General features: G+C 45.7%; 1 protein-coding gene across 4 annotated transcripts; it reads right to left on the reverse strand.

Annotated features, from left to right (window-relative positions):
- Positions 1 to 197: 197 nt before the first annotated feature.
- On the reverse strand, positions 198 to 7,307 carry LOC139041405 (acyl-coenzyme A thioesterase THEM4-like). 4 transcript variants are annotated; one of them, XM_070493054.1, is made up of 6 exons: positions 6,965 to 7,307; positions 4,987 to 5,185; positions 3,575 to 3,719; positions 2,599 to 2,709; positions 951 to 1,056; positions 198 to 413 (listed from the first exon to the last, which is right to left on the reverse strand). In XM_070493054.1, the coding sequence occupies exons 1-6, from the start codon at positions 7,082 to 7,084 to the stop codon at positions 396 to 398; spliced, it is 699 nt and encodes a 232-aa protein (XP_070349155.1). In that variant the 5' UTR covers positions 7,085 to 7,307; the 3' UTR covers positions 198 to 395. The 4 variants fall into 4 exon arrangements, with proteins under 4 accessions (XP_070349155.1, XP_070349156.1, XP_070349153.1 ...); XM_070493055.1 differs by having other exon boundaries at positions 951 to 1,014; positions 6,965 to 7,306; XM_070493052.1 differs by having other exon boundaries at positions 890 to 1,056; positions 6,965 to 7,306.
- Between the last annotated feature and the right edge of the window lie 3,566 nt (positions 7,308 to 10,873).

Raw genomic sequence — 10,873 nt, forward strand, 5'->3', positions numbered from 1 at the left:
TTGACTTGTTTGCAGTCAGTGGAAGGTGATTTTGCTTCTATGACTGAACTCCCCTGAGTTACACATTGGGTCCCTCAAACCCAATCTGGCCCTTTTTTTTCTGAGTTGGATGTTAAGGTTACATGATGTTTTCCCATCCCAGTGATTGTAGACACTCTCTATCCGGGAAGAAATACACATATATCAATTTGGATACATGACCCTCATCTTAAAACTTTATTCACAACAAGCTTTGACATTTGGAGGCGTTTCCACAATCCAAGAAGGAAAGAGCTGGAGTAAACATGGGAAGGGAGATGAATGGGGGAAACAGAAGCTGCTCCAAAGGAAGCTTGGTTTCCTGCCCTCCAGGGCAGGAGGAGATGTGCCTTACAGTGCCTTGTGTCTGTGTCACTTCATTTGGAAGAAGATGGCTGGAATGGTGAAGAGCACACAGGTGAGTTGCCCCCCATCTTCCAGAAAAACTAGCTCAAGGAGTCCTTTCCTGTCTGCCTGGAGGCACTTCCAGCTGCTTCTGGAAATATCTAAATTCCCTCTACTGTTGTCAAAGCAATGAGCCCACCTTTGCATTTTAGAAGCCAGTAGGGGATCAAGAGGGGAGATACCATGCACACTGTGCTGCCCCTCCCCTCCGCTGCATAAGCCTCTTTATGACTAGTTGCCTCCCAGAGAGGTAAATGAGTATGTTATGGTGATCTCCATCCTATAACTAACAGAGGCTGCTCTTCATTAGGACATCCCTCCCACCCTAAACTTGCACAATCTGAAAGAGCAACCTTAAGAGTCTCCAAGGGCAGCCACTCCTGTCAGCAGTAGGGGAAGTCGCCCTCTGTGCCCGGTCACAAGGATGGGCACAAACAGCAGGAACAAAGAATTCTAATGGCTTTACCAGAAGCTTCGGCAAAGAGGATGGTCCCGTCACTGTTTTGGGCTTCACAAGAGAGAAATACCTTTCTTCCTTCTGTGCCAGTTACTGTTGCCTCCAGCCTCACCACGGAGCCGAGGATGACTGGGCTGTGAGAGAGCAATGAGGTAGAGCAGCTCACGGGCTGGTCTCTGAGAAAGGAGTGAAAGACTCTATTGTGGGGTGGGGGGCTGCGCCCCTACCAGAAAGGGGGTCCTGGGATTCTACTCCAAGCGCCGAGTATCAGGGGCATTGGGAGAGAGGAGCCACAAGGCAAGCCCAGGCTGTGTGGCATTTTGTTTTATCATCATATAGAAGCCACAAACCACTCGATCAACATTGTAACAAACCGTTTCCCCATCCTCTGGAAAGATCAAGCTCCTCTTGTTTTCCTGCCATCTTCCCAGTGAGGAAACATATGCTACATTTTGGCTAAAAGTTCATAAACATTAGCACCTATTTTCTGGTCGCAGTTCTCCCAGTTGCTGACCAGTTTTTGAGTTGCCCACAGAGGTGAGCAGGACCCAGTTGCAGTTTGCGTAATATCAAGTAGCTCTATCCACACATGGAAGGCTTTCTTCTTCTTTGGCAGAATGGCTCTAATCTGTAAACAAGTATTCCTTATGTGATGGTGAGTTTTATATGTCAACTTGACTGGGTTATAATCCCCAGTTATTCAATCAACGCTAATCTAGGAGTTGCTGTCAAGGTATTTTGTAGATTCGGTTAATTTTAAGTAAAGGAGATTATCTTCAATAACCTGGGTGGGCCGAATCTATCAGTGGAAAGGCCTTAAGAACAAAACTGAGGCTTCCCTGAGGAAGAAGAAATACTGCCTTAAGACTGCAGCCTCGGTTCCTGCCCAAAAGTTTCCATCCTGATGGGCTGCCCTGTAGATTTCAGACTTGCCAGTCCCCACAAGTGCATAAGTCAAGTCCCTGAAATAAATCTATCTATGTGTATGTTAATATATTAGTATTCTTTATAATAGCTACATCGATTAATATATTAATATAATATTTTGTGTCTACATCTGTTTCTATAGAGAACTCTGACCAATACACCTTGTTCCCCTCCTTTGAGAGTAAGGGCTGTGTCTTGCCCTTCTCTGTGTGTTCTTGAGAGCTCACCAAGGCAGAGCAGTGTTGTGCAAAGCAAGCAGACTTTGGAATGAGGCAGCGATGCTTGCATTTCATCCTGGCTTTGTCACTTGCCAGCTGGGTATTCACCTCAGCTTCCTCACTTGTCAAATTGGAGATAATAGTACCTATCTCCCAGCGTTATAGTAAAGATCAAATGAAATAATGTGTGTGTAAGTGTTTAGTAAGACACTAATCGAATCTAAGGAGTTATCATTTCAGTAGGGGCCCAATAATTATTTGTGGACTGAGTTAAATATTTATGGGCACATTGATTGATTTTCTCTAAGTCACCGGGGGCCAAAAATAGTTCGTCATCATCCTATGTAGAATATTTTTATTTTGTTCGAACACATAACCCATCTTCAAGCCTGTTGCCTTGTCCTTGAATGAAAAAGGAACAGCTTAAAAGTTTAGATTGGTCCATGAGAAAAGCAGAAGTTAAATCTCCTCGTTGCAATCAGATTGCCGCCTAAGCCCTTATTTGCCATCATAACACATGGAATAACCCCACACCAGCTTACTCCTCACTTGAACCCAGGCAAGGAAACAGACCTCCTGAAGGTGATGGTCATGGTCCCTGTAAAGACTGCATTGGCACTGTAGTATGCCGTTGTGAAAAACGTGGTGTCTATCATGGTCCCCAGCGCACCGCCATGGATGATCCTGCAGGGCCAGACAAGGAGAGAAAGTGGAAGCAATACTGACCCAGGACCCCACTCTGCATGGCCAGGTGCTGGTGAGGCGAAATGCTGAAGAGTTCCCTGCCATCCAGGTCCACATTCTTACATTACTCAGGGTGGAGCAGAGAGAGGAAAACCAATGGGAGGGGAAGACAAGCAATGTTGTCTAATTAAGTTGCACTTGCTTAGTAGGGGATGAGCTATTCAAAGTGGCGGAAGGAGCCTTCCACCCACGGCCCGTTTTAACCTCAAATTCTGATGAATTTGTGTTCCCTCCTGGGTTAGTCTCAGGTGGAAATAGAAGGGTGCAGAGAAAACAGCATGGGCTTTGCAGGCAGAGAGACCTAACTCCGAATCCCACATTTCTAGCCATATGACCTCAGTCACATGGAGCACCTGTGGAGTCAGCACTTGGAGCACCTGTTTCTTCATCTATAAGTTAGAAAAAAAAGAGTATCTCCTTCTAAGAATTTTGGTGAGCATTAAATTAACACAGCCAAAGCTCCGTGTACTGGGTCTGGCATATTCTAGCCACTGAGCAAGAATAGCGTTTCCTTCTCATTTTTAATGTCCACTGCTTATTCCAGTGCTATTTAGGAGGTTGAGGATCAGTGAAAGAAGTCCCTAATAGGGACAGGCCACACCTTGGGTAAGTGGCTGAGGGGCTGGCGGAGTCACCCTGCCCGAGAAGCTGGTAAAATGAGGTTTATGCTCCTCTGCGCTGCAGTAACCAAGAACCTGCGAAAGGCAGCCATGGACCCACCGACTGGCTTCTCACCCCCTTCCTGTCCTTTGACCAAGAAAAAGCCCATTTGAGCTGCCAACTGGGATGGTCCTCCATGCCTCACCCAGGCAGCCCCTCCAGGAGGGGCCCAGGCTGGAACAAGCAGACACACTTCTTCTCCGAGTCACTGTGGAAGATGACATACTCAAAGCCGAGTCTCTCTGTATCTGTGATCCGTAGAAAGAGGCGGGCATCTTCAATCATTTGGACTAGAGAGAAGAGTCAAGTCAGTGAGACGGACCTCAGGCTGGAGTCTGACCCTCTGGGCGGTGCAGGGGGTCTCCTGGGCAGAAAGGATCTGAGCGGAGGAGGTCCTCAGGAAAACCCACCGCCCTCAGCTTCCCATCTGCGCCTCCTGGAATGGCCCCATCATCCTCTGAAGGAGAGGAGCAGCTTCCGGGGAGGAGAAGAGATCAGCAGTGTGAGGGACGGTGAGGAGTGAACTGCCCGTGGAATCAGAAGACGACTGTTTCTATCAACTAAATAACCAGTGCTAATCTGAAATGCACTGATTTTGGCAGATCAAGGCATAAGCAGGTGAAAACCCTTCCTGTAAAATAAGCAAATATGTCCCCTCCTCTAATTCCCACAGGTCTGAGATTTACGTGAGATTTGTCTGTACAGTATGAACTCCAAGGGAAGTGGAAGGGTTTGGAGGCCTTAATTGGAGGTCAAGGGTAAAACCTCCGATACACAAAATCCAAATGCTTATGCACACATGCATTTTTTTCCAGGAATATCAAAGCAGAATTTCTAATTAAAGGTTAGGTGTATAAAATTAGAAGTCTTCCAACTGGCTCCTCCTGTCTCTTCAATGCCATATCCCATCTTCTGCCATTCTTTTCCATCCTTTCTCCTTGACCAGGGTCTCAGCTCAAACTGACCACTAGAGGGAGCATGAGTCCTGCTCCAACAGGTTCTGGCTCCTGGCCTCAGTGGTCACTAAGATACCTGACTGTTGCCCACTGGCAGCATCACTGAGCTACCAGCCTTGGGTGTACGAGGGTGAAGGCACTGCCCCTTCTCAATTCCTCACTCGTGCTGCCCTTGTCACAGGAGGTGGTGGGGCGAGCACGTATAAGGAGACACCAGGAATGACTGCTGACAGGGTGGAGAGAATACGGAACCAGGAGTCGGGGCTTCCTGATTCTAGTCCAGGCTCTGCCAAAAACTCCCTATGTCAGCTCTCTAGGTCTCAATTTTCTCATCTGTGAAATGAGCAGGTTGAACTAGGTGTCCTCCAAGTTCCTTTTCTGGCCTAATGTCATGTGAGTCTAGGATCACCATGTCCAGGCTGCCTTGTACCTGACTCTCAGGCTAATGCAAGCCACACCAGAGATATGGCAGATGGGCTGAGACACAGCGCGCCTTGGGGAAAATGCACACACATAGGCAAAGTTTTGTCAAAAGTTCTGCATTATTCAGAGCCCCCTCCAGCCCAGGTTAAGCAATCCTGATACAGGGGTTTGAACTTACTGGGGACAGCCTTAGCAATCCTAGCAAGGTCTGCCTCTTTCAGTAACTGCAGAGAGCGCCAACAACCTGGAAGTCGCGTCCATGACCCATCCACAGTCTTCTCCATGAGTTCGTTATACAGCCCCACCATGACTGGGCTCCAGCTGGCATTGGGGATGGAATAATCCTTTATATTGGACTGGAAGTGGCTGCTTGAGACCTGCAGAGTCCAAAAGAGGCGGCAGACTGTGTCTGAATCAATTCCAATTTGACTTATTAATTCATGCACGTGTTTAATAGATGGGCCTGTTTTCACGAAGTAGATCGTGTACAAATGCCCAGAGGTGGGAGACAGCATGTCAGGTTCCCGGAACTGTAGAAGTGGAAATGTCTAATGGGGGAGAAGGGAGGCAAGGGAGGAGGTCAGAGAGAAAGCCTGGGACCCAAGGCACCATGTTAAAGAATTGGGTTTTATCCAGAAGAGTTATAAGCAGGAGAATAAAATGTCCAGATGGGCGTGTCAGAAGGACTCCCACTTGCACAGGGGAACCTGTAGGCTGGTCAAGCCTCAGTGCCCCTGGGGATTCTGGCTGGTATATAATTTAAAGTCACAACCTTTTCCCTGCCTCTTCCCTCTCCCGCTCCCCCATGTCCTCCAAACTCTACTCCCAAGAGAGTTCACCTTGGTTGACTATCTGGTTTATTATCCCTCCTACGGTCCCATTACAACTGGAGGAGCAACCAGAGTCTCCCTTTTCTGGCAGACAGAGGAGAGGACGTGGTGCAGATGGCCAGCTCTCCTCCCAGGAGTTGTGAATAATCCATCATATAGCAGCACCTTCTTGTACTTTCCACCTGGTTATTGCTTGTATTCGCTGGTGCCAATCAGTCCTTCCTGTTCTTGTACAGTTTCTACGTTTTTCTGGATCATTTATCAGTTTAGTCACAGTTCCCTTTATGCGCCCTCCCTTACCTACACAAATGGAGAGAAATACAGATTCTTATATTATTTATAGACAGACATGTTCTTAAGGGGTGGAAAAAAGCCTAAACATATAAGAATGAACTCCAATCCTTTCTGCCTTCCTGCAGGGGGCTCTTTTGCCAGCTGGTGGATGGTAGAGTGGCATTTGAATTCGGTCTGTATAATTTCTCCCCATTCATATGTTGCACTTCCTGCTGCTTGCCCCTTAACTACCCCGAACGTCAGTTTTCAAATGTAAAATGAGAAGAACACCACCTGCCCTGTAGGTTGCTGTGAGGGTGGCATGAGGTCATGAGACACGAAGGTACTTGGCCTGGTCCCCAACCCAAGGCAAGTGTTCCAAGATGTTAGTTCCATCTGAATCCCACAGAGTTTATCTGAATACCCTTCTCTAGTTTGAGCCAAAGAATTCTTTCCTAGGACTGACATGAAACCAAGCCTGGACTCAAATATTTTTGGAATGAAGTTACTCACCTTATGGAAATATGAAAGGAGTGACATCCAATGAATGCTACTCTTTTGCACTTAATTTGCACACAATTGACTTTTAATTTTGCCTCCTACTTCTTTTTATCTAGAAAATACCTCATTAAAATGTAATGACTGCTTTCCCTTGAGTTGGCGCTGAGCAGATTTTCTTCCCCTAATTCTGCTCACTCTGGGGATTGGCAAACCAGATTTCCCATATGGGGAATGTTCAACAGGGTCGGTGAGGCTGGAGGGGCCTCCAGGTGTCGTCTCTAAGCCCTCAGTTTGAGGGCCCCACCCCTCAATATAGGACAATAGAGCCAAGTGAAATGAGCATCTTCTAAGAATCGGGAGTGCTGGCTCTAAGTCTCAATTCTGCCAGTCACTGCTGTGGCCTTGGGCAGGCCACCTTGTATCTCCAGCCCTCAGTTTTCTCATCTGTCAAAGGAGAGCAGCAGAACAAAGGACAGCTGAGGTCTCTCACTCTGGGACTCTGCGACCACCATCCCAACTCCCCGGCATCTGGTAAGCAATGAGGATACTCACAGTGATAGGGTGGGCTGGCATCCAGGCTGACCTGGGCAGCGGGGGCTGGCCAGCCAGGGCTCGGAGAAGAGATTTGGCATGTCGGTGACTCACCAGCCCTCCGAGACCTCTTTGCAGCATGACTTCCAGCTGAGATTTGCCTACTGAAGCTCCTTACAAAGGCAAGCCTTCTTCCTTGTACGTGAGCATTGGCCTGAGGCTCGGACTCGGCCAGTCAGAACCTGTCTTGGCCAGCTGAGGAGCAGAGAGAAGATGGCAGCAAAATGCAGTCCCGCTCCCTTTACCAGGCAAGGCAGTGAGGAGCAGAACTAGGACAGACGTCAGACAATCATGGGTTAGTCAATCACAATGCATTTTATTTGGGAGTTGCTAGGTGCATTTTCGGTTGGTTAACCAGGTGATGGGAACAATTGGACTAATCTCAGGATGCTTTGCAGACCGGGGTCACCAGGGTAACCAATGACCAGGAACCAGAGTGAATAATGTCAGTCTCTGCGTGTGAGGACAATTGACCCTGAATACCTCACCATAGTTCTTAACTGTCTTGCTTCAGAGGCCAGTTCCCTTATTCATTCAACAAATATTAATTAAGCACATATTATGTACCAGGGCTGTTCCAGGGGATACAGCAGTGAGTAAAATAGATGAAGTTTATGCCCTCATGTGGCTTACATCCTAGTAGGTAATAACGGGTAACATTAATTGTGCTTTCTATAGCCCAGGCACTGTTCTAGGTGATTTTTTTTTTAAACTTTTTATTGAGATTATGATAGTTTACAACCTTGTGAAATCTGAGTTGCGCATTATTGCTAGTCGTGTAGTAGGTGCATCACTTCACACTTTGTGCCCACCCGCCACCCTCCCTTTCCCCTGGTAACCACTACTCTGTTCTCTTAGTCTATGTGTTTAATTTCCACATATGAGTGGAGTTATACAGAGATTGTCTTTCTCTATCTGGCTTATTTCACTTAACATAATACCCTCCAGGTCCATCCATGTTGTCGTGAATGGGACTATTTTATCCTTTTTTATGGCTGAGTAGTATTCCATTGTGTATATATACCATATCTTCTTTATCCAATCATCAGTTGATGGGCGCTTAGGTTGCTTCAACGTCTTAGCTATTGTAAATAATGCTGCAATGAACATAGGGGTGCATGGTTCTTTTGGAATTGCTGATTCCAAGTTCTTTGAATAGATACCCAGTAGTGGGATGGCTGGGTCATATGCTATTTCTATTTTTAACTTTTTGAGAAATCTCCATACTGTTTTCCGTAGTGGCTGCACCAGTTTTCATTCCCACCAGCAGAGTATGAGTGTTCCTTTTTCTCCCCAATCTCTCCAACATCTGTTGTTACTTTTTGTTTTGGTTATTTTAGCCATTCTAATGGGTGTAAGGTGATATCTTAGTGTAGTTTTGATTTGCATTTCCCTGATGATCAGTGATGGTGAGCAACTTTTCATGTGCCTATTGGCCATCTGTATATCTTCTTTTGAGAAATGTCTGTTCATGTCCCCTGCCCATTTTTTGATTGGATTGTTGGAATTTTTGTTGTTGAGTTGTGTGAGTTCTGTATATATTATGGCGATTAACCCTTCGTCGGATATATGATTTGCAAATATTTTTTCCCAATTGGTGGGTTGTTTTTTGGTTTCAATCCTGTTTTCCCTTGCCTTCAAGAAGCCCTTTAGCCTGATGAAGTCCCATTTGTTTACTCTTTCTATTGTTTCCCTTGTCTGAGAAGACATAGTGTCTGAAAAGATCCTTTTAAGATTGATGTCAAAGAGTATGCTGCCTATATTTTCTTCTAGAAGCCTTATGGTTTCAGGTCTTACCTTTAGGTCTTTGATCCATTTTGAGTTTATTTTTGTGAATGTTTGTAAAAGAATGGTCTATTTTCATTCTTTTACATGTGGGTGTCCAGATTTCCCAGGTGTATCTCTCTTTTAATACTAATTTTAATACTTACGTTATCGCATAGATAGTCCAAATTCAAATTTCACCAACTGTACCAAAACTGTCCTTCATAGTATTTTCCCTCGATCCAGAGTCCAATTTAGGATCAAATATTAATCATTATGTCTATATGACATATTAATTGTCATGTCTCTTTTAATCCAGAACAGTTCTTCAGCCTTTCCTTGTCAGACATATTCTTAGCATACCACACACATAGACCCGGACACACACAGAAATGAGCTCCAAGTCTTTCTATTCTGTAGGTGACTGTTGTCATTGCCAGCTCGTAAGTGGTGGGTGGTGATAGAACACAGCTTCATAGCCCTGTATAAGCCTCTCACATAAATCAGAGGTGTGCATTATCACCATCCCCATTTTACACATAAGAACACTGAAGCACAGAACAGTGAAAGTAAGTTTCCCAGAGTTACACAGCTAGTAAAAGGCTACATGCTGTATATTTTTGTTACAGTAATAATGGTTTGCCTATTATGTGCACGAAGATGTTTACAGGTGACAGATTGAACATCAAGCAGTTCTATGGAGCAGGCAGGACAGATAGCATCATCACCACCATCTTCATCATCCTTATCTCACAGGTGACGGCCTTGATGCTTTGAGAGGTTAGTTTAGGCCGACTTGTAAGTGGGAGGAGCAGGGTCCAGGACAGGACTTCTGAGGTGTTTCTTGAAATATCTCCTCAAGAAAACCTGGCATGGTTCAAGATCTGGAGGTATATTCCACTTCACAAGTGTTGGCTGCTCCAAATGGTCTTTGATTGGTTGGAGAAAGAAAAGTCCTGACAGGCTGCAGTCCGGCAGCAGGTAGAGGAAACCCCTCCCCAATTTGCAGGCCAGCTGCAGATCTGGTCTAATCTGGCTGTGCCCAGCATGATGGCCCCTCCCAGGGGGCTGGCTGAACTCAGAGTCGTGTCCTCCAGAACTCGGCTTGCTCCAGGCCAGGCAGCTGAGCTGAGGAGCACAGGGCGCGGGAGAGAAGACAGTGGACTTGCTGGCCAGTGCAGGAGGTGGGGTGAGCTCCTGTGGCTTTGGAGGCATCGTGATCTGGGATTCAGACTTGGTAGCATCTGAGGCTAATGATACCCATCTGGAAGGACTTTTGAAGTTGAATGAGAAAGTATTGGTTAAGTACCCAGCTCAGAGTAGGTGCCTAAAAATGTGACTGTCCCTCTGTCCCCTTCCCTATATCCTTCCTGTCCTCATCATTTCAACTCAGCACTTGTTGATTGAGTGCCTCGCTGTGCCGGTGGGAAAAAGAGCATGTTTTATACATGTGTAAATAAACATATATATGTAATATAATAGCTGAAATGAGAGCACCATAGATGGAACAGAGGTGAACAATGAATTGGAAAATTGCAAGAACAGATCGAGGAACTCTTTAATAAAAAAATAGAAAATGTAAAATAAAGCAGAGACACTCACATAAAAATTGAGAGGGAGAACCATTTGAGTAAATATGGAGGCCAATCTCCCATGCCTCAAGGGAAGCCGGAGTGGCTGAAACTGTACACATGAAGGAGGAGGGGGGACAAAAGGAGGAAAGGAAGACAAGCCAGCTCTGCAGGGTATGATAGGCCCTGCTGAAGAGTTTTTTGTTTGGTTGGTTTGAGGATCTTTTTGGTGGAGGTTGCATTTTTTTTTATTAAATTATAATTGACATACAGTACAATGCACCCTTTGTCTCATGGGGGAAGCCTGTTATAGAGCAGAAAAACAGAAAGATAAATTATTCTTAGTTCTGTTTCCAACAATTCAAAATCCATGATATATTCTGAATGTATTTTCACTTTCTGAATGGTATCTGTGGCAGGTTGGGTTTCCCAAGAAGCAGATTCTGAGATGGAGACGAGTGTGCAGGAAGTTTATTTGAGAATGCTCTTGGGATCAACATCTGGGAAAAGAAGCAGTTGAGGAGAGGGAAAAGTT

The sequence above is a fragment of the Equus asinus genome, chromosome 21 (assembly GCF_041296235.1).
Source record: "Equus asinus isolate D_3611 breed Donkey chromosome 21, EquAss-T2T_v2, whole genome shotgun sequence".
Classification (NCBI taxonomy): domain Eukaryota; kingdom Metazoa; phylum Chordata; class Mammalia; order Perissodactyla; family Equidae; genus Equus; species Equus asinus.